Source organism: Anabrus simplex, chromosome 1 (assembly GCF_040414725.1).
Source record: "Anabrus simplex isolate iqAnaSimp1 chromosome 1, ASM4041472v1, whole genome shotgun sequence".
Classification (NCBI taxonomy): domain Eukaryota; kingdom Metazoa; phylum Arthropoda; class Insecta; order Orthoptera; family Tettigoniidae; genus Anabrus; species Anabrus simplex.
The window spans coordinates 827,169,068-827,189,831 of NC_090265.1; the positions used below are offsets into that span (position 1 = coordinate 827,169,068).

Here is a 20,764-nt window from a genome sequence, read left to right on the forward strand (position 1 = left end):
ACAACCCACTGAGTACACCTAAAAATCGATTAAATGCATAGGTTTAATCATAACAATATTTTAAAGAAAGTATGTTCTCATAAATAGAAAAAACACAGACACGTAAAAACATTAACAGGTGGGCCTATACTCACAGCACTTTGTTGTTAGGAAATCTGTAAAATGACTTGCGATCACTTTGTCTTCTGTAATTAAAACACCCATACATAGCACAAATAACTCCTCTTCCTGCCATTTCCAAAATCGTGATTCATAACAAGCACAAAACTATCTGAAATACGAATAAGACACTTCTGGCATGCACAACTGACAGCAGTAGCAAGAGTAGTTAGCCTCTTAAACCGCTAGATGGCACGTAGAAGCGGTGACGCCAGTTTCTCGCAGGAGTTTCCACTATTATCATTTAAGCTATTTGATAATACTCACTATGCAACAGTTACTGATGCTTATAAGCATCATCAGCATTGAATGTGTTAAGCGACCCTAATGATATACAAACAGACGTGAAAACATGTTGCTTTGCGTCACACTGACACAGATAGGTTTTATGACAACAATAGGACAGGAAAGGGTTTGGAGTGGGAAGGAAGCAGCCATGGCCTTAATTAAGGTACAGCCCCAGCATTTGCCTGGTGTGAAAATGGGGAAACCACGGAAAACTATCTTCAGGGCTGCCGGCAGTGGGATTTGAATCCACTATCTCCCGAATACTGGATACTGGCCACACTTCAGAGACTGCAGCTATCGAGCTCGGTGATATATGAAACCAATGATATCATTATTAACTGTCGGAGCATGAAACATTTTACTTTTTATTTGCTCAAGTAGGATTTGTGATGAAAGTGACAATATTTATGCTTCCTTTTCTTTTAAAACTTTTGTTTCTTCTATATAAGATTGATGATAACTTGCATTGTGAGTTAAGGCTATTGAGACCTGTTGTGCCCTGTATGTAACTAGGCCTAATTCTCTTTCCTGATATTTGTATATTTCTTGGTGAGATAATCCTTTGTCATTTGTGCACATTGCTATTATTTGTTGATTAATATAATGTATGGTACTCTATTTATAGATCTGTGAAATGAAGAACTGTAATAAGTGTGTCTTATTCGAAGGACGACTGAAGCGTGATTTGTATATGTGGATTTCCAATGTTCCAAAAGGTCCTTCTGCAAAATTTCTGGTTGAAAATGGTAAGCATTATCACATAAAATATATAAACAATTTGAATGATGAAGCACTTTGAACCAGCAGTATTTTATAAGTATAAAACTATCTGTTATATTTGTGGTTTCTCAGTTTACACAATGGGAGAGCTAAAGTTAAATGGGAACTGCTTGAAAGGATCGCGACCCTTGCTGTCATTTGATGAAAGTTTCACCAAACATCCTCATTATGCAGTGTTAAAGGAGCTCTTTGTGCAGGTATGGTACTAAATATATGCTGTCAAAATTGAGTTTTGAAATTAAGTATAAACTTCAAACAGGAAAGAAGTGTTGTAATGTTACTCACAATATTAATTGTTGTAGGAAGTTTACTCTTATTTGGATGTGTTTTGTTCAGAATCTGATGCTGATTCATTGAATTAACAATTGACTATACAATGAATGTGCAGTGCAACATGAAACATAACCTGCAACATCCAACCTGTCAATGCCTCTTTGACACACAGTACCATCACAGGTACAAAAACTGGTTGAAAGCTACACAACTTGTTGAGATTTACATTAATAAATTTTACTCTGAGTTGGATGTGGTTATTAGCAGTTGTCTTGAGCGGACCCTTGCTGAGGCACCTGGCTAGTTCCTCAACTGTATGTATGGCTCAATCTCTTCCGTGCACCTAAGCTGAACATGGATGTCTCTGTTCTTCAGAGGTATTTCCATGACTTCATTCACCAATAACTAGACAGATGTGCAACAATTTATCTTCATGGACAGTTTTAAGATAGGAGAGAATATTGGATGCTCGTTTGTTTCTGAAGAAGTCGGCATCAAGATCTCACTTCCTAGTGTTTGTAGCATGTTATACTATGGAACTCTTTGCCATCTTAAAAGCTCTACAGTTTGTGCTGAGAGATGAGTGAGGCCACTTTCTCATATGTACTGATTCATTTAAGTTCTCTGCAGTTCATTGATTCATGTTTCTCCCAGCAACTGCTGGTGGAGTAGATTCATGACCTTCTAGCCAGGTGGTTTGGTGCTGGCACCAGCCACGTAAGGTTTGCGGGCAGTGAAGTGGCGGATCAAGCTGCGAAAGAAGCTGTACTTTTATTACCTAGACGTATAAATGTAGGCTACCTGCTTGGGATGTTTGTCCTCTGCTATGCCAAAACGTTTTTAACGTTCTGGGAGTTGGAGTGGCTAGCTGTCCAATCTTCCAATGAGCTGAGAGGAATTAAGAGGACAACTGCTGTGTGTTGGACCTCTTTCTGGCCTTCACGGATTGAGGCTTTAGTTTTGTGTACGCTGAGGATAGGTCATAGAAGATCTATGCGCTCCTTCCTCCTAAAGAGGGAAGACCCTTCCCCAGTGCATACATGCGGTGCCAAATTCATCACAGCCCACATCCTCACAGAGTGCACAATTTCTCTATCCTAAGACAGAACCCAACATGCAGCCAACACTTGAACTCATACTAGCCTATGACGAGAATATTGCTGATGTTGTCATTCGCATCATGTGCGAGAGTGAGTTATTCAAGTTCACATAAATTTCAAGTGTTCAGTTACTCAGTGAGGTAATGTTGCCTTTTGATGGGTTTAACTTATGTCCATTTTGGCTTAATAAAATAATTTTTGTTTTACTTTTTTACTTCATTTTCAAATTCTTTCATTGAATAGTTTATTTCATTTTCATTTTTTATTTTAGTTTGTTAAGAGAGGATGGTTACCAAGTTGTACTTCTTAAAACAAAGTCACCACCACTATTCTTTCTTGAACTTGAGTACTTAATGTATATACTTCATGTTGTTTCATGTCTGGCTCCATGGCTGAATGGTTAGCGTGCTGGCCTTTGGTCTTAGGGGTCCCGGGTTCGATTCCCGGCAGGGTCGGGAATTATAACAATCATTGGTTAATTTCTCTGGCACAGGGATTTGGTGTATGTGTTGTCCTCATCATCATTTCATCCTCATCATGATGTGCAAGTCACCTATGGGAGTCAAATCGAAAGCCCTGCACCTGGCAAGCCGAACATGTCCTCGGACACTCCCGGCACTAAAAGTCATACGCCATTTCATTTCATGTTTCATTACATGAATTCACTCCACTTCATATACTGGTGTTGACTGAAGTGTAACCTGCCATAGTTCATAGTATTCAGAATTTTTAGATTCTTTTCCATCTAAAGTTTAAAACGGTTTTGGAATGGCAGTTGAAGGTGGATGACATTCAAGACACTGTTGCAGCTGCTGGAAGTGTAAGAGATGCCTGCCCTACCTGTCTTGGGTTTTGGGATTTCCAGATCCCTTCTTACAAAAGTATGATGATATAAACAACCACCGAGTTAGTGGCTGCATGGTTTGAATCATGTAGCTATCAGATAGTGGGATGATAGAAGGGAGATAGGGTTTCGAACCCCACTGTCAAGAGCCCTAAACATGGTTTTCCATGGTTACCTATTTTCACACTAGGCTGTACCTTAATTTAGGCCACGACCACTTACTTCCCAATCATAGCCCTTTCCTATCCCGTTGTTGCTATAAGACTTATCTATATCGGTGCGATGTAAAGCAGATTGAAAAAGAAGCCGTGTTAATGTTTACCAAATTTTGGAATTATGTTTCATTTTTTTTCCTCTCACCCATCACTTAACAACCATTTGAAAAGAAGATCAGGAGGAGTCTCTTGTTCTCACGAAACATACTATGACAAGATCTCATCATCTCAAAACTCGTGTGGCATCAAGATGGGCATCTAGCCTCAAACCCTGGAAACCTGGGTGGCTCCAGTGACCCCAGAAATACCTGGGATGAACTGAAGAAAGTATTGTAACTGGAACAACTTCATTTGCAATGAAATACCTTTTTTGTTTCACTTTGTATCATATATCTCTTCACTGTACTGCTCATGTTTGTGATAATTTAATGTTGAATATTTTTAACTATTTCTTCTCAAACTTGTTCCAGTTTACTGGAATCAGCACTTGATGTTGTAAATTTGGTAGAGTTTAATGGCCATATGTCTTTCCTGACATGTAACATATGTGGAGGGATGTGTTTCTGTGATTGTGATTATGATTGTTGATAGTGTTGTGTGTGTGTATAAGTGTATTGAGGCAAACACCCAGTCCCCAAGCTAGAGGAATTAACTGTACACAATTAAACTCCCTGGCCTGGCCAGGCCAAGAATCAGATCTGGGGCCCTCTCAACCGAAGGCCAGTATGTAGATCATTCAGCCTAGTAGCCGTGTGAAGTATCATTAATCCATTGTGTATGTTTATGAATTTATAAAAAATTTAAATACTAGTATGTTTTTGAGTTCCTGGTGTTATTGCAAATTGCTTTTATATTGGAACATATAACGAATTAACACCCGTTCTTTTTAAACGTCGTTCAAGCAAAAAGAACGTGAAGTTATAAGAACCTAACTTGAAGAAGGTTGAGTTTGGTACACAAAAAAAATTACATTGACCAGTAAAAAAGGTGGATCATTTCAAATGTTTAATATATTGTATTTATTTACCTGAAACCTTGTGTTTTGTTGATTATGCAACACAGACTTTGCATTGACTGTGCCCTGTGTGCATTATTCTCATCATCTTATGTTTAATGGACTTTTTTTTAAACAATATTTTATGAAATTTTTCAGAAAATTGCAAATTGTACTTTATTAATTGGAGATTTTTCTTTCAGGTTTTTGGAACACCAAACCAACATCCAAAAAGTCAGCCATTTACAGATCATGTGCTAACATTCACAGTTATGGACAATCGTATCTGGTTTCGGAATTTCCAGATCTTATCTGAAGATGGTGCCCTTGTAGAAATAGGTAATTTTCTTTCATAGAAGTTTCAGTAAAATTTAATAGATCCACACCCTTACCTCAATAAATAATGGAAAGGAGCAAACAAGTGGCAAATCAAATATAAAAAGATAGAAATATGAATCTCTCCTCAATCCTGAGAAATATGAATTTCTATTCATTCCTGAGAATCATGAATCTCTCTTCAATCCTGGCTTCCTGTAAGAGGTTAAGTGGTCACTGTGATATGATAGATCTTTTTCTCCATGATTCCCTGTCTTTGACTTGCTTTATGATTAGATCATGCATTGTTCTTCCACATTTACTGGTAATCTGGCTAATCCACCTTACTGGGACTCTTCCTTGTGGCGTCTGCCTGTAATTTTTCCATGAATGATCAACTTCTCCATATTTTATGATTCCCTTCTCATTAGGCCAAAGTATTTCAATGATGGAGTTGAACCTGGCCTGAGATTCTCCTTTCAGTTTGTAATCCGAATGGGGTTATACATACATACAAAATAATAATGATAATAATAATTGTGCAAAGGGAAGATCCCAATATATCAACGACACCGAGCAGTTTCCAAATCGGTAGGTTATAATATTCTCGCCATCCAGTTATGCCAAATTGAGAATAGAGGCCGTGGTAATAAAGATTTCCAACTATCAAGATAATAGCATTCAAGAGGAACTAGCACATAGCGCAGTGGAAACAGTGCGTAAGAACATTAGAAAAAAAAAGGGAGTGTGAAGTGAAATTAGGGACATGACGGGTGAAGAATAGATAAGAAAGCATATTCAACTTTGGAGACAGATATATTGAAACAAACAAACCGAACCTCTTACAAATTTACACAAAAAGAAGAATATAAAAATGTGGTTCTTTCCCAACCAGTTATACAAAAATTCGAATCTTATACAAAATAAAATATCAAAGAGAAAGACAGGAAATGAGGAAGAACAAAGAAGGAATGGAAAGGAACAAGCCAGGAAAAGGAAAAATACGCCTGTTTGATGAGAAACCCAGAGTAACAAGAAGTATAAGAAAAAAAACAAACATGTACACAATTACAAGATCAGAATACACCAGCTAGAAATCTTCAAAGTAAAGTCCAAATATGTAAATCAGAACTGCGTCAGTTACCACACGAATTGACACCAAGTAAAATTTATTATTCAAGCCGAAATCACAATATTATTAAAATAAAGCTGTTTCAAGACAGTCACTTTCAGAGTTAATCAACTACAAAGACGAATGGCGAAGCACTGTTTACGTATGAGCGTGTGTAGGACTCGCGGAGTTCCAAATACAGCACATGCACAGCTCGAAAGAGAGTTGCAACTAAGTTCTTCATTGGAAACGTTAAATAGTTAAAAGGCGAGTGGAATCCGGCCTGGAAATGCCATGCTCCCTATCAGCATTTCAAAGGAAAATAGTTCCTGGTGCAACTTGAAGTTTTACAGAAAATAAATTAACAGTTTGTCATACCTCATCACGAAATATGTAGCACTGCCCCAAAATGGAGACTCCTGGGCACATGTCCCTAAAGACGGAGACGACGTTTGGTGTTCCTCCCTCCACACAGGCTAAAGTCTATCTCAAATTATCCAGAGAATGGCTAGGTTTTTATATGATTGAGTAGAGGGGAAATGATGAGGAGAAATACGTCTGGAAGATTCCAGATGTTACGGGAGCATGCGCAACAAACCAAGCGGTGTCGTATGACGTCAGCAGGCAAGAAGGTAGTCAGTAGATAGCAGATCGTAGCGGTGGATAGAGCGGAGTTCATGCAAAGAATGTGATGTCCAAATAAATGTTCACTGAAGTATGTAAGTCCCGGTTGCAGAGAAAATACGGTGTATATCAAGATGAGGGTGAGTCTATATTAGTACTAGAAAAAAGGTTATGTGCATGGTGAATTTCATAGCAGTAGGTGCCGGTAAGGTGAGGAGTTCGTTTCAAGTTTTAAGCTCTTTTAAGATGGGGTTATTTGTGCGGTGATTGGTCCATGAAATTCTCAACATCGTTCACCTACAAAACATTTTGGCTGCCTCAATCTTATTAATTTTTTCTTCTTTGTTAATACCAGCAACTTGCATCCATACATTAGGATGGCAAATACTAGACAGTTTACCTAGGTATCTTTTCTTTTTTTCAGGTTCTTGGACATCTGTTGGTCCTTCCACAGTCTAGTTAAGTTTTTTATTGCTTCCTTAGCCACATTGCATCTTTGTTACCTCTTCTCTTGATGATCCAGAATTTGCAGAAACATTGAATAGGAACAAATTCAGGATGAACATAATGACATGTCAGCATTGGAAGATGTAGCAACAGAAAAGGGGATAAGGAAAAACATGACAAAATAGGAAAAGGATTATCTTCCCACTTCATGCACTGTTGTCTTCAAATAGATAGGCTCTCTCTTAATCAATCCCCATTCTCAGCTAGCCTGTGTTTTGTTTTGGTCTCCTCCCTATTCCTGTATTTATCCAGCTTTTTTCTAATCCCACATTTCCCACATCAAGATAGAAGATCTGTCAAGAGAGCCCAATGAGTGTTAAAGCACGCCTTCCTAATGAAGCTGGGAAGCAGAAATGAGCTTGTTAGGGGGCTGCGAAGAATTAGATGTAGAAGAACTGGGGTGTATGAGGAGTAAGCCCTTCTATTTGAAGTTGTGGAGATTCTCCTTGTCCTTTCATGCTTTCATGTTTATCTTTGTCTCCTCTGCTCCCACACTGACCTGTCAATGCGTTTATTCTGTTATAGGTTCCTATTTATGTTTGAAACATTCTCCATTCTTTCTTTTTAAACCCACCTTCTCTTCAAAAATATTTTCCTACACATTCACTCTCCTCTTGTTACAGACTTTACACCAAAAAGCTCTAATCAACATCAGTATACCTTCGACTTTCCTTGCTTCTACAACTACTTAAAGAAGAATGTTATCTTAACACATTCGACTTTCGCTCCTTCAAGCCAGATAAATACGACTATAGACAGCTGATCACCCTTCCTTGCCCCACAGCTACTTAAGAAGACTGTTGTCTTATCTTAACATACAAAATTGACATCTTTAACAATCTAGCAACTTTACTTTTTTCTTATCCAATAGGATTATTCAAGGAAACACATTTCTACTTCATTATAAAGATTGAGCTGTTTATCCCTCCACCCTCAACAGGTTTTGGGCGCATTGACTCAGCACTCCGGAGAATGTAATCTTGTGAAGTTTTGACATGCAGCTTGATACTACGGTTTTAACCAAGGACATTCTTATAAGTTTATGTTAAACAAACACCTACATTGATATCCTCTTTTTACTATTTGTAAGAACAATCAGGATCCTGATTATTCACCTTACAGGTTTGAGTTTGAGGCTGATGATGCGCTAAAAATGTGCGAAACATGTCCCTTGTAACCTTTTATGATAAAATTTAATTCTTAATTTACTAGATCTCTTTGTATAGAATAGGTGGATATTCAAATAACACTTGTTACATACTTTGTATGTACATACCACTTAGTCGAGCAGCTCGTCTCCTTTCTCCCAAGTCTTCCCAGAACAAACTTTGGCACAATTTTGTAATGCTACTCTTTTGTTGGAAATCACCCAGAACAAATTGAGCTGCTTTTCTTTGTATTTTTTCCAGTTCTTGAATCAAGTAATCCTGGTGAAGGTCCCATACACTGGAACCATACTCTCGTTGGAGTCTCACCAGAGACTTTTATGTCCTCTCATTTACATTCTTACAACAACTCCTAAATACCCTAATTACCATGTGCAGAGACCTGTACCCTTTATTTATAATCATATTTATGTTACTACCCCAATGAAGATCTTTCCTTATATTAACACCCAGGTACTTACAATGATCCCCAAAAGGAACTTTCACGCCATCAATACAGTAATTAAAACTGAGAGGACTTTTCCTATTTATGAAATTCACAACCTGACTTTTAACCCATTTATCGTCATACCATTGCCTTCTGTCCATCTCGCAACATTATCGAGGTCATTTTGCAGTTGCTCACAATCTTGTAACTTATTTATTACCCTGTACAGAATAACGTCATCTGCAAATAGCCTTGTCTCTGATTCCATTTCTTTACTCATGTGCAGTTAGGAGCGCGCAGCTGTGAGCTCGAATCCGGGAGATAGTGGGTTCGAACCTCACTGTCGGCAGCCCTGAAGATGGTTTTCCGTGGTTTCCCATTTTCACACCAAGCAAGTGCTGGGGCTGTACCTTAATTAAGGCCACGGTGCTTCCTTCCCATTCCTAGGCCTTTTCTGTCCCATCGTCGCCATAAGACCTACCTGTGTCTGTTCGACATAAAGCAACTAGCAAAAAAAAATTACTCATATCATTGATATATATATAAGAAAACATAAAGGTCCAATTATACTGCCTTGGCGAATTCCCCTCTTAATTATTACAGGGTCAAATAAAGATTAGCCTACTCTAATTCTCTGAGTTCTATTTTCTAGAAATATAGCCACCCATTCAGTCACTCTTTTGTGTCTATCTCTTAATTATTACAGGGTCAAATAGAGATTCGCCTACTCTAATTCTCTGAGTTCTATTTTCTAGAAATATAGCCACCCATTCAGTCACTCTTTTGTGTCTATCACCCTTTCCTTTATATACAGAAGGTACGATAAATTTTAATACTACTTTAGTATTGGTCACCTCGTTTGTCTGAACATCATCCTTGTAACCAGCAATCTTTACATAGTGCTGACTGAATACTTCTGTCTTTTGTAGATCCTTGCATACACACTCCCCTTATTCATTAATGATTCCTGGAATGTCCTTCTTGGAACCTGTTTCTGCCTTAAAGTATCAATACATACACTTCCATTTTTCAGTAAAATCTGTATGACTACCAATTATGCTTGCCATCATGTTATCCTAGGTGACTTCTTTGCTAGATTCAATTTCCTAGTAAGTTCCTTCAGTTTCTCCTTACTTCCACAGCCATTTTTAAGTCTATTTCTTTTCTTAGTCTCTTTACCTCTCTGTTATAATATAGTGGATCTTTACCATTCCTTACCACCTTTAAAGTTACAAACCTGTTTTCACATTCCTCAACAATTGCTTTATACCCGTCCCAGAGTCTGTTTACATTTTTATTTACCATTTTCCACCAATCATAGTTACTTTTTAATACCTTCCTTTCTATCACATTAATTTTTATCTACGACAAAAACAGCTTCGTGATCACTAATACCATCTATTACTTTGGTTTCTCTATAGAGCTCATCTGGTTTTACTAGCACCACATCCAGAATATTCTTCCCTCTAGTTGGTTCCATCAAAACGGTGAGATAACATGCAGGCCATGCTGGTTTAACCAATACATGACTGTGGTGTTGATGACGGAAAGATTTGTTGTTTGTATAATAGTATATCAGCGAAGTAAGAGAGTATCTGAAGGAAATAGGCCTTACTATAGAAGACACCACAAATAAAATTGAATACAAAACTGAAGAATACAAACCTCCGCTTTACCCTTAGACAAAACAAACCAACAACACGCATATTTTCAACTAAGGAAAGGGCACGAAGATCGGAGCGTCTGAAGAAGTACTGGGAGGACCGCAAAGCCCGAACAATCCCTTCAAAGAGACCTGAACGACGGACTGACGAAAGTGATCCTATGTGGTCATAAAAGAAGAAGAAGTATATTGTAACACGTAAGTTACAAGTAGGGGCAATATGGAACATCCTCGTCATGCTAAAGAACACTGTTCTGTTATCATACATCGTCTTCATTTTCCATTTCCAGTTTCCCGGTTCGGGTTGTGAATCAAGGACCTCCATCGCTGCTGGTTCTCCACCACTCTTCTCCTTTTTAAAGTACATCTTCTGGTTTTCCTCCCCTCTTCTCTATGCATTCCCACACTGAATCTGTCCACCTCTTTCGGGGTCTTCCTCGTGGTCTCTTTTCTGTTAACTTCTCTGAAAAAGCTTTTTTTGACACTCTCTCTTCTCCCATATGCCCATACCACTTCAGTTTTGTTGTTACTATCTTGTCTTGAAGTTTCAAGATTCCTGTCCTTTTCCTTATCTCTTCATTTCTAATTCTGTCCTTTCTGGTCTTGCCCTTGATACCTTTTAGGAATTTCATCTCTGCTGCCTGTGTTCTACTCTCCTCTCGTTTTGTTGTAGTACACGATCCAACTGCATAGGTTAGTATGGGTTCATAATTGGTTTAACATAATACTTTCTTACATTTCTTCGGGACATCTTGGTTCCACAAATACCCCTTACACTCTGGTAGAAGCCGTTTGCTTGTTGTATTCTTTTCCCAATTTCCTCTGTTATTTTTCCATCTTCTGTGATCACACTTCCCAAGAACTTGAAATGTTTAACCACTTCCAAAATTTTACCATCCAGTTTTATCTTTCCTCTTCCTTCCTTCCTTCCTTCCTTCCTTCCTTCCTTCCTTCCTTCCTTCCTTCCTTCCTTCCTTCCTTCCTTCCTTCCTTCCTTCCCCTTGTCATCACTATTGTTTTACTTTTCTCTGTGCTTACTTTCATCCCAAATTTGTCTATCACTTGATTCCATACATCTACTTGTTTTTTCACTTCCGTTTCATCCTCACCCCGTATCACCATATCATCTGCAAACAACATGGCTTTTGTTGCCTGGCGTCCCAATCTCTGTTCAATGTTCTTATGAATTTCATCCATGACTATGACTGTTCTGTTGTGAACTGCCATAATTCAGAACGTTATAACGATCCTAGTGTTAAGATTCTCATGTTCAATACAAAAATGAAAGAAGACAAAAATGGATATTGGCAGTGAACTGAATGAAATATATATCGTGAAATACGGTAAAACCAGGAGTATAGTTCATACTTAATTGACTATAGAGAGACTTTAGTATTGTAAAGGTGGAAATTGCATCTGTCAAAGACACGCAGCTAACAAACAGCCACCAGCCACTTTCTTTCTTCATTTCAGTTGTATTGTCTTAGCTGAAAGTAATATATATATCAACAGTTCGTGACACCCCATGAATTTCATCAGGTGATGAGTATCCAGCTGCGTTTAAGAGAATAACATCTTACTTGAACTCTGTCATGTACACTCACACAAAGGAGATTCACATAATGTTTGTATAGAGTGCTGATGCACTGCAATTATTATATGGTTACTCAGATCTGCTAGTTCAGCTAATCAATATACAGTATATTTAATGAAAACAGGTAATGCAACTAAAAATGTAGTGTGTACAGAAACATTGTGACTTCATTCTTCTTCTTCCTAGCATTTTTCCTGCGACACTGCAGGGTCTGCTACTTTGCGCGCCGTTCTCCATTTGGTCCTGTTAAGGGCATCATCAGATCTGTCACCCATGGGTGGCCGTGAGATTTATAATGTTCAATAACAGACCAACTATATTGGTATTATAAATTTGCTAATTCGGGACAAATATCTCAGGTTCTCTATATCATCTGATGGCCAGGCAGGCTTCAGTTTTTGAAAATGAGACAAAGTTTCTCATAGTGCATTGGCACTGTAGGTGGCTCAAAGTAGCCTACACAGTGACCTTCACGGTATGCACTAGCCATGCATCTTGGTAGGTGTGCTATTTATCAACTGATGAGCCCAAATTAGCAATGTTGGCATCCAGGAATGAGTTAGCTAGAAAATGTATAATGTCCAATAATGGATCAACTATATAGGTTTTATACATTTACTCATTCAGGAAAAATCTTTCAGGTTCTCTATGGGAATCAACATCTATATCATGGTTATTTCTGACGGGGTTGAGTTTTGTAAGTCTTAACGACTTCATTGTAACCATCAAATGTCTCCCTTTCTGCAGAGGTATATTCTCAGAATATAGAAGGGTTTTGATGGTTTGTATATCTGTGTAGTACTTGGCCACTTGTGACAATATTTTTGTAATTCTCACTTAAAAAAAAAAAAATTCTGCATATTCCATCATTTCTCAACAACATTTCCAGTGTTCATCTATTCTTTGAATGGGCACAAAAGTAAATTCCATGCATGCGAAGCCATGGAAGTACAGCAAGATACCATAGCCAGACTGACTTCAGACAGTCCTAATTTTATGCTTTGTAGATGATTGTAGACAACCTTTATCTGCACGAGGTACACAAGATTCTTGACCAGAATGGCTCTAGCCTTTGAAATGAAGAAACCACTCGAACAGCAAATTCTTGTTTGTTAATCATGCTATTAATTGTTCATCTTTTCCATTTCAGGTGTAAGAAAACTTGTGAAATTGATGTTCATTCTTTTCCAGTAGTTTTGTTTTTTGTTTTGTTACAGTAATGGTCTTTGCTTTGGCATATTTGAAATGCTTTATGTAATATTCATTATGTTTCCAGGGCCACGATTTGTGTTGAATCCAGTAAAGATCTTTGATGGAAGCTTTGGAGGACAAACTTTATGGGACAATCCATTTTATGTAACGCCATCAAAGGTATGTTCTCACAATATAGAAGGGCTGTGATAGTTCGTGTGTCTGTGTAATATTTGGTCACTTGTGAAAAAGTCTTTGTAATTATTCTTGTGTTTTGATTCTGTTTGTATAGTATGCTGTTAGAATTCTATTTGATGGTTCTTCATAAGTTTTAAAAACAAGAGAGGGATTATAACTCATTTCTAGTTGGTTGGTTGAACGTAGTGTTCTACTGACTTGTCAGAGTAACACTCATAAAAATTTGACTAAGAAGCATAACTTCTGACCATCGGAATATTGTTAAAAATAACTGGTCTCTCATTAACTCTTTCCCGCGGATTGTGTAGTAAAGCATACTGGAGTCGCACATTGTCTCCTGCGGGTTGCATAGTAAAGCGTACTCAACTTTCAAACCGATTTCCTCTGCCATCTGTCTGCTAAACATATAACTTTTTGGAACCAGTGAATTCCCTACGCTTCCTAGATACAACTGGCATGCACGGAATCCTAAAATAAAGTGTTCTTTTATACGTTTTCTTAGATAGAACAGACAGCTGACTGAATGTAAACACATTGCAGCAACATGGCTGGTCATAACCAGTTGAGTGCGGAGGATATTTGTTACAAATTAGATCAATATGTTGACAAATGTAATGCTAGTGAGTTTGAAATTGTAGGTATGATAATAAAAATGGTATGGGAAGCAGTTGGGACAGGATATGAATCTGAGGGAAATCGGAATACGGCACAGGACAGGAAATGTTCATTCAGGTACCGTCTCCTTTTAAAATATTAGGCCTACTTGTAAAAAACGTAATTATCAGTTTTAATTCTTCAGTTAATTCTGTTTCGGGCTATGAGCATCTATTTAATTACATAATATTCCAACTAATGTCAATTTATCTTCCAATCCCATTCAGTGAAAAGTTGTTGATAGTTTGTATGTCCGAGAGGAAGTACGATTTGCTATTTAAATATCTTTGCCTAACTGATCCCGAAAATGAAATAAATTGGGAGATTCAGGGTGAATTCCTGTGTTCTCTGCATTGCCAAGAAAATAAGAGCCCCATCAGGTCCAGCAATTTAGACTGACTTCAAGAACAAGCAATTTAACATTATGCACCATATTGGATGCTTCTTGATGTATCATTCTGAACAGGGAGGAGAGGGTCTTGCATGTAATTAGGTGATCTCATTGTATCATTTTAGAATAACTATAGTGTATTTTCCATTGTTACAAAATTTGAAAGTGATATCTTATGTGGTTTTTACAGAATAAATTATGTAGTGAAGGTACTCCACAACTATACCTGACAAGCAAATTATTTCTCCCGACAGTGAGTCAAAGATAGTACGTGGGAAAGGTTTAAGATGTTTTTTTTTAAATGGTGATATCTGTTGGTTCTATTTTGATAAAAGTTGTGCACTTTGCTGCAGGTTATATTTAAAACTGCTGAAGGAATGTTCCAGTTAGCTCTTATTGATTGCAGACTCACCTTTTGTGCACATTGTTGTAAAGTTGGATCTTAAAGGGAACTGTCGATAAGTTCATGTAGAAACTGACAGTGCAATTTCGCTGAGAGGATGAGGAGACCATAAAATATGGATATACAAAAATTTAGCTACCATTTCGAACTGGAAGCTGTCTAAATCTTGATTCAAAATCCGTGTGGCAACGCAGCTACTGGACAACCCTTGCATCTTGATGGCTGGTGCGGTGCACAATGGAGTGGAGTTGCAGTTGTGCTGGACAGAGAAAGAGAGAGAGAGAGAGTGCCCGTGTGCCAAGGTCACTTTGTTAAGGAACAAAAGTGAAACAAATGATGTGCGTTAATCGCATGATAAATATTTTCAGCATCACGCACAACAAATATGCACTTTAACCCCTTGACACCGAAGCCTAACTTAATTTTGTTATAGCTTGTAAAGTTTTAAAGTTATTGAGATGGAAATGGTATATCGTTGAAGATGAAGATCTCTGCCTTCGTTGTATGTATGAATCAGCCCATATCAGTCTTTCTTTTCTGAACTGTTTGAGATACAGTAGAACTCCGTTATAGCGAGAATTCGTAACAATGAAAAATTTACTTGCTATAGCGGATTGTCGTTATACCCAATTTTTGTATGAAATTCGGAAAAACCCCCATACACATTAAAATCGGTATGAATCAGCTATCAGTTTGTTCAAAACTTGCATTTCTGCAGATGATATCCACACTATGGATTACTTGTTTGTTATTTTTCGTGGAAGTGTGTATTTAATTTCATTCTGAAAAAATTATAGTACCGTATTTCATTGCAAGTGACTAATCTCATGTTTTAATCCGTATTGAAATCTGTTGATATACAATAATAAAGTTTTATTATGAATCCACCTGTTCAATACATTATAATGTTGTCACATTTAAAATAACTTCATTAGTTAAAAAGTTATATATGGGACATGTTTCGCTCCCTTATAGAGCATCATCAGTCAAATCTGAATCTCGAATAATTGTTATTTATGTAAATAATGACTTAAGAACTATTAGAACATTTTTGACAAACTTAAAACTTACTCTATTGGAATATCATAAAATATAAAATCTTTGTATACATGGCTTAATTACATGTGCTTAATAGGAAGATACATTAAAATTATGGAAGAGAGAGTACTAAAATATAAAATAAAATAAAAATATATATATCGTGTCCAAAATCTTAGAAAGACGTGAAAATCAATCTTAGGAGCTAAATTTGAGGATTTTCTTGGCAATGAGATCTGGTAAAAAAAATTATTTATCCCTTGTGGATAAGAGTCTATAAAGATTCAAATTTATCGTCAATTTGATTATTGAACTTGTAACAGGATAAATGTTGGTCTTTCAACAGCATTCGCCGAGGTCATATGACAACAAGCATTTAAATTTCTTGAAGACAAACATTTATCCTGTTACAAGTTCAATCATCAAATTGACGATAAATTTGAATCTTTATAGACTCTTATCCACAAGGGATAAATAACTTTTTTTTTCTACCAGATCTCATTGCCAAGAAAATCCTCAAATTTAGCTCCTAAGATTGATTTTCATGTCTTTCTAAGATTTTGGACATGATATATATATTTTTATTTAATTTAATATTTTAGTACTCTCTCTTCCATAATGTATCTTCCTATTAAGCACATGTAATTAAGCCATGTATACAAAGATTTTATATTTTATGATATTCCAATAGAGTAAGTTTTAAGTTTGTCAAAAATGTTCTAATAGTTCTTAACACCTTAAGTGCCACATATGCAGTGAAAAAAATTCCATCCAGGCCATTCTTTCTTTTTTTACTATAGAGTATAAAATGGCGCATCTTATTGCAGAAAAGTACCTTTTAGTCATCTTGGGCCAAAATTGTAGTCATAACATTGTGTTTAAATTGTGGTGACACATTGGTCTCACGCGGCCAATGACAGTACCTTCCAGCTGTATAGGCCGCGTGAGACCAATGTGTCACCACGTATCCTAGCACAGTTTTCACCTTCCTGACACACTGGTATACGTCTGCGTCATTAGCTGATGAACTACTAAAGAATAAAACTCATATCTTTGGAACATTGAAATCTAACCGGAAGTATAATCCAACCGATGTTACTAAAAGCAAGTTAGCAAGAGGAGAGACAAGAGTCCGTGAAAGTATCACTGGTGTGGTTGTTCAGAAATCGCATGATAAAAGAGACGTGTTAATTTTGAGAACAAAACACACTGGTGAGACGGTCACTATTGAGAGGAATGCAAAAGTCACAGAGTGTTATAGAATATAACAAATGCAAACCGTACATTCATTTACCAGATCTTAAAAAGAGCTATAGTACTTCCCTGAGACGGGGAGTAAAATGGTACAGAAAAATGGCTATTGAGATATTGATCGACACAAGTATAGTAAATGCCATATATATTTCAAATCAACTTGGGAATGAGAGTATATCTGTTACCCAGTTCAAAGAGGACATTGTTGAACAGTTAACAGGTACCGGTATCAAAGATATTCATATTCCCCAAGTACCAAAAAATGGGTATTACTCCACCGACTGGATGATGTAGGCTGGCAGGGAAGACGAAAATGCAGTAAGTGTTATGAAGAGATCCATCGGGAATCAGGAAGGCAATATGCCATGAAGAACACTCAGCAGTCTAAGTTCAAATGATCAGCCTGTGAAAATTTCTTGTGTTTAGACTGTTTCTTCAAAGTGCACAAATTTGTAGTGTGATTATGAAACACAGTTTGAATTATATTTCTTCAGAAGGTTTCATTTGTTATACTTTAAATTCATATGCAAGAAGTGTACTACTTTGTGGTGTGATTGCGAATGAGACAAAGTTAAAAATATTTTTTCTAGAAAGTTCATGTAATTTTTATGCCCTATGTTTTCAATTCGTCTATAGACCCTGATATGAGACAATGAACAATGAGTACACTGTACAGTACAATCTTTTGTTATTTGTACACGACACGATCTGAAAACACTAAAAAATGTCATCATAATTTATTTGTGGTCGATATATTATAGTGACGTCCAGGCTACGTTGTGCCACATCGGACTCGCAAATGAACAGGCCAAGAATAGTTTCATGACGTACTGGCCACCTACGTTCATTTAACATACGTTTACATGTCAAGTGTGATGACAGTATGGCACCACGGGGCCTGAGACTTGGAGAGTGCGCGTGAGTCCACAGCGGACTCACGCGGCCCGACTGGCATTAAGCTCTGTGAGTCAACGTTGGTCTCACGTGGCACTCAAGGTGTTAAGTCATTATTTACGTAAATAACAATTATTCGAGATTCAGATTTGGCTGATGATGCTCTATAAGGGAGCGAAACATGTCCCATATATAACTTTTTAACTAATGAAGTTATTTTAAATGTGACAACATTATAATGTATTGAACAGGTGGATTCATAACAAAACTTTATTATTGTACCGTATTTCTCCAAATCCAAGACAAACCCCACTTTTTCCTTCAAAAAATTTAAATCAGGTTCAATAAATGCTCTGTAAAATCATATGAATGCCTTTGTTGTACAGTACACTTTTTTAGATGCCAAACATTGGCTTTCGTTATCCCCCTTTTTTTTTTTGCGGCAATACAATTATTCTTTATTTCCGCAGGTTTAATGACCACTAATTTAAAATTGGCATCATAATATCGAAGAGAACCCGTTGAAAATTTGCCAGCAATACCTATTCCATGCGTCTCTACAATACGACGATCCATCAGGAAAATATTCTTGCTGTCTATAAAACTGTTACTTTTACTCGGCGTCAGATATAACCGGCTACCATTACACACACGTCTCGCTTGCCGGGTTCGGCCAACTTCAGCCGCTGGCGATGTATAGGCCTAATCGCGGACATTGAAGGTCAACGAACAAGTTTATTGCACCATGGTATGGCCATTTTGCCCTTGAGCTTTTCGTGCACATACCTCACAATTCCATCTTCGACTTCTTTAAAGCGGCCTTGTTGCAGACCACTGAATGCATTTTTTTGTACAGCACTCATTTTTTTTAGCTATCTTTGTCTTCATGCTAACGTCAAATATTGGCTTTAGTTAGTCCTATACCGTATTTTCTTGCGGCTGCACAGTTTCCGAGTGTTTAATAACCATTAACTTAAAATTGGCATCATAATATCGACGAGAACTCGTTGATAATTTGCCGGCAATACCTGTTACACGTATCTCTACAATACGACTATCCATCTCGAATAGGTTCCTGCTGTCTATAAAACTTAAGTTTACTAAGCGTCAGGTACAGTAGATGAGTTATAACTCTGCCACTGAGTAGCCGTGGCCTTTCTAAGCATTCGAAGGCTTGCACGTTTTGATGCCATTCTGCAGATTTGAGAAAGGTTTTTGTACAGGCTAATAGAATGTAATTCTCTCTTCATTAGGTATTTCCCAAGATCCAGTGACGTTACACACAGGCACTGTACAACCGGTTGTCGCGGCTAGCAATGTATAATAAAGAGGCGGTCGTTTATTTTCAGCGAGTTTTTTGTGTGCGTGCAGGGGTGAAAAGAAGCAGCGTGGTTACCGCAGTAGTTGCCAGTGGTATTCGTTACTGTCAGGCCGCAAATGCTAGACAACCCTTGATTTTTCGCATTAGATTCTGACAAAAAAAAAAAAAACCACGTCGTTTTGTATTCGGAGAAATACGGTATCACTCCAGAGGCTTATGTGGCAAACATATCAGTTTTCTTCTTCAAACAGCGTCTCCTAACCTAACCGCATGTGTATCATGAAAACATATTTGAAACGCATGTAGAGAAATTATGTGTGAATAGCCTTTCCGAAATTTAACTGGACGCGAGAAAATATGAACTATCCTCTGAAATCCGTGATGTACTCTGCCATATCTTGAGGTGTATCACATTCTTACTTAATTTCAGTATATAATATTAAAATTAAGCGATCGTTTACTTCAGCCTTTATTTTTAACAGGTTGACAACTGCATTTATGCATTTATTACGAAAACTTGTTATCTTCTTTCATTTTGAGAACGGCAGTCGATGGGTATTACTAATCGACTCTAACATCGCCTTTGAATGTTTACGAGAGAGCTCGCAATGCACATAGTGAGAAAACTACTGTATACCATACCGAAGATGATTGATCGCATTTTGTGGCAAATGTTTCAGTTTTCTTATTCAAACAGCGTCACCTATCCCAACTTAACCTACTATACGTACGATGAAAACACGCTTCAAGCGCCAGTAGAGAAATTATAATCTTCTCGTTATATATTTACACGATAATAGCCTTTCCGTAATTTAACCAGAAGTGAGAAAATATAAACTAATCTCTGAAATCAATTATGCAGTCTGCCATATCTCAAGGTGTAGGCCTATCCCATTCTTACTTAATTGCAGTATTTTGCATTAAAATTAAGCGACTGTTTAGTCAGCCTTTAATTTTAACAAGTTGACAACTGCATTTATGCATTTATTAACAAATGTTGTCAGACACATTATTTACGCATTTATGATGAAATATGCCCTCTTTCATTTTGAATTTTTGTTATGGAACAGCAGTCGACGGGTATTACTAATCAACTCCGACATCGCCTTCGAATTCACAATTAAGTATTTATTTTATTTTATGTAATCGCCTTCGAATGTCGACGACAGTACTCGCTAGTGGAAATAGTGAGGAAATGATACCAAAGGTAATCGATCGCACGCAACATAAACGCTGGGGTGCATAAATATCGGTAGCGGAAAAAATCGTGCGTGCTTAACCACTCGTAATAACGGATGCTTCAGTGATAGGACTCTAGCTGTAACCGAAGGTTAATACACAGTTTAATGTAGGAATTTTG

General features: G+C 37.3%; 1 protein-coding gene across 1 annotated transcript in view; it reads left to right on the forward strand.

Moving 5' to 3' along the window:
- LOC136873882 (ribosome biogenesis protein BRX1 homolog) overlaps positions 1-20,764 on the forward strand; it is a 70,115-nt gene that overhangs the window by 38,666 nt on the left and 10,685 nt on the right. The window contains exons 3-6 of the mRNA XM_067147189.2: positions 1,073-1,193; positions 1,300-1,424; positions 4,857-4,992; positions 13,337-13,431. Of these exons, the coding sequence (XP_067003290.2) occupies positions 1,073-1,193; positions 1,300-1,424; positions 4,857-4,992; positions 13,337-13,431 (477 nt within the window). The remainder of the gene's footprint in view (positions 1-1,072; positions 1,194-1,299; positions 1,425-4,856; positions 4,993-13,336; positions 13,432-20,764) is intronic.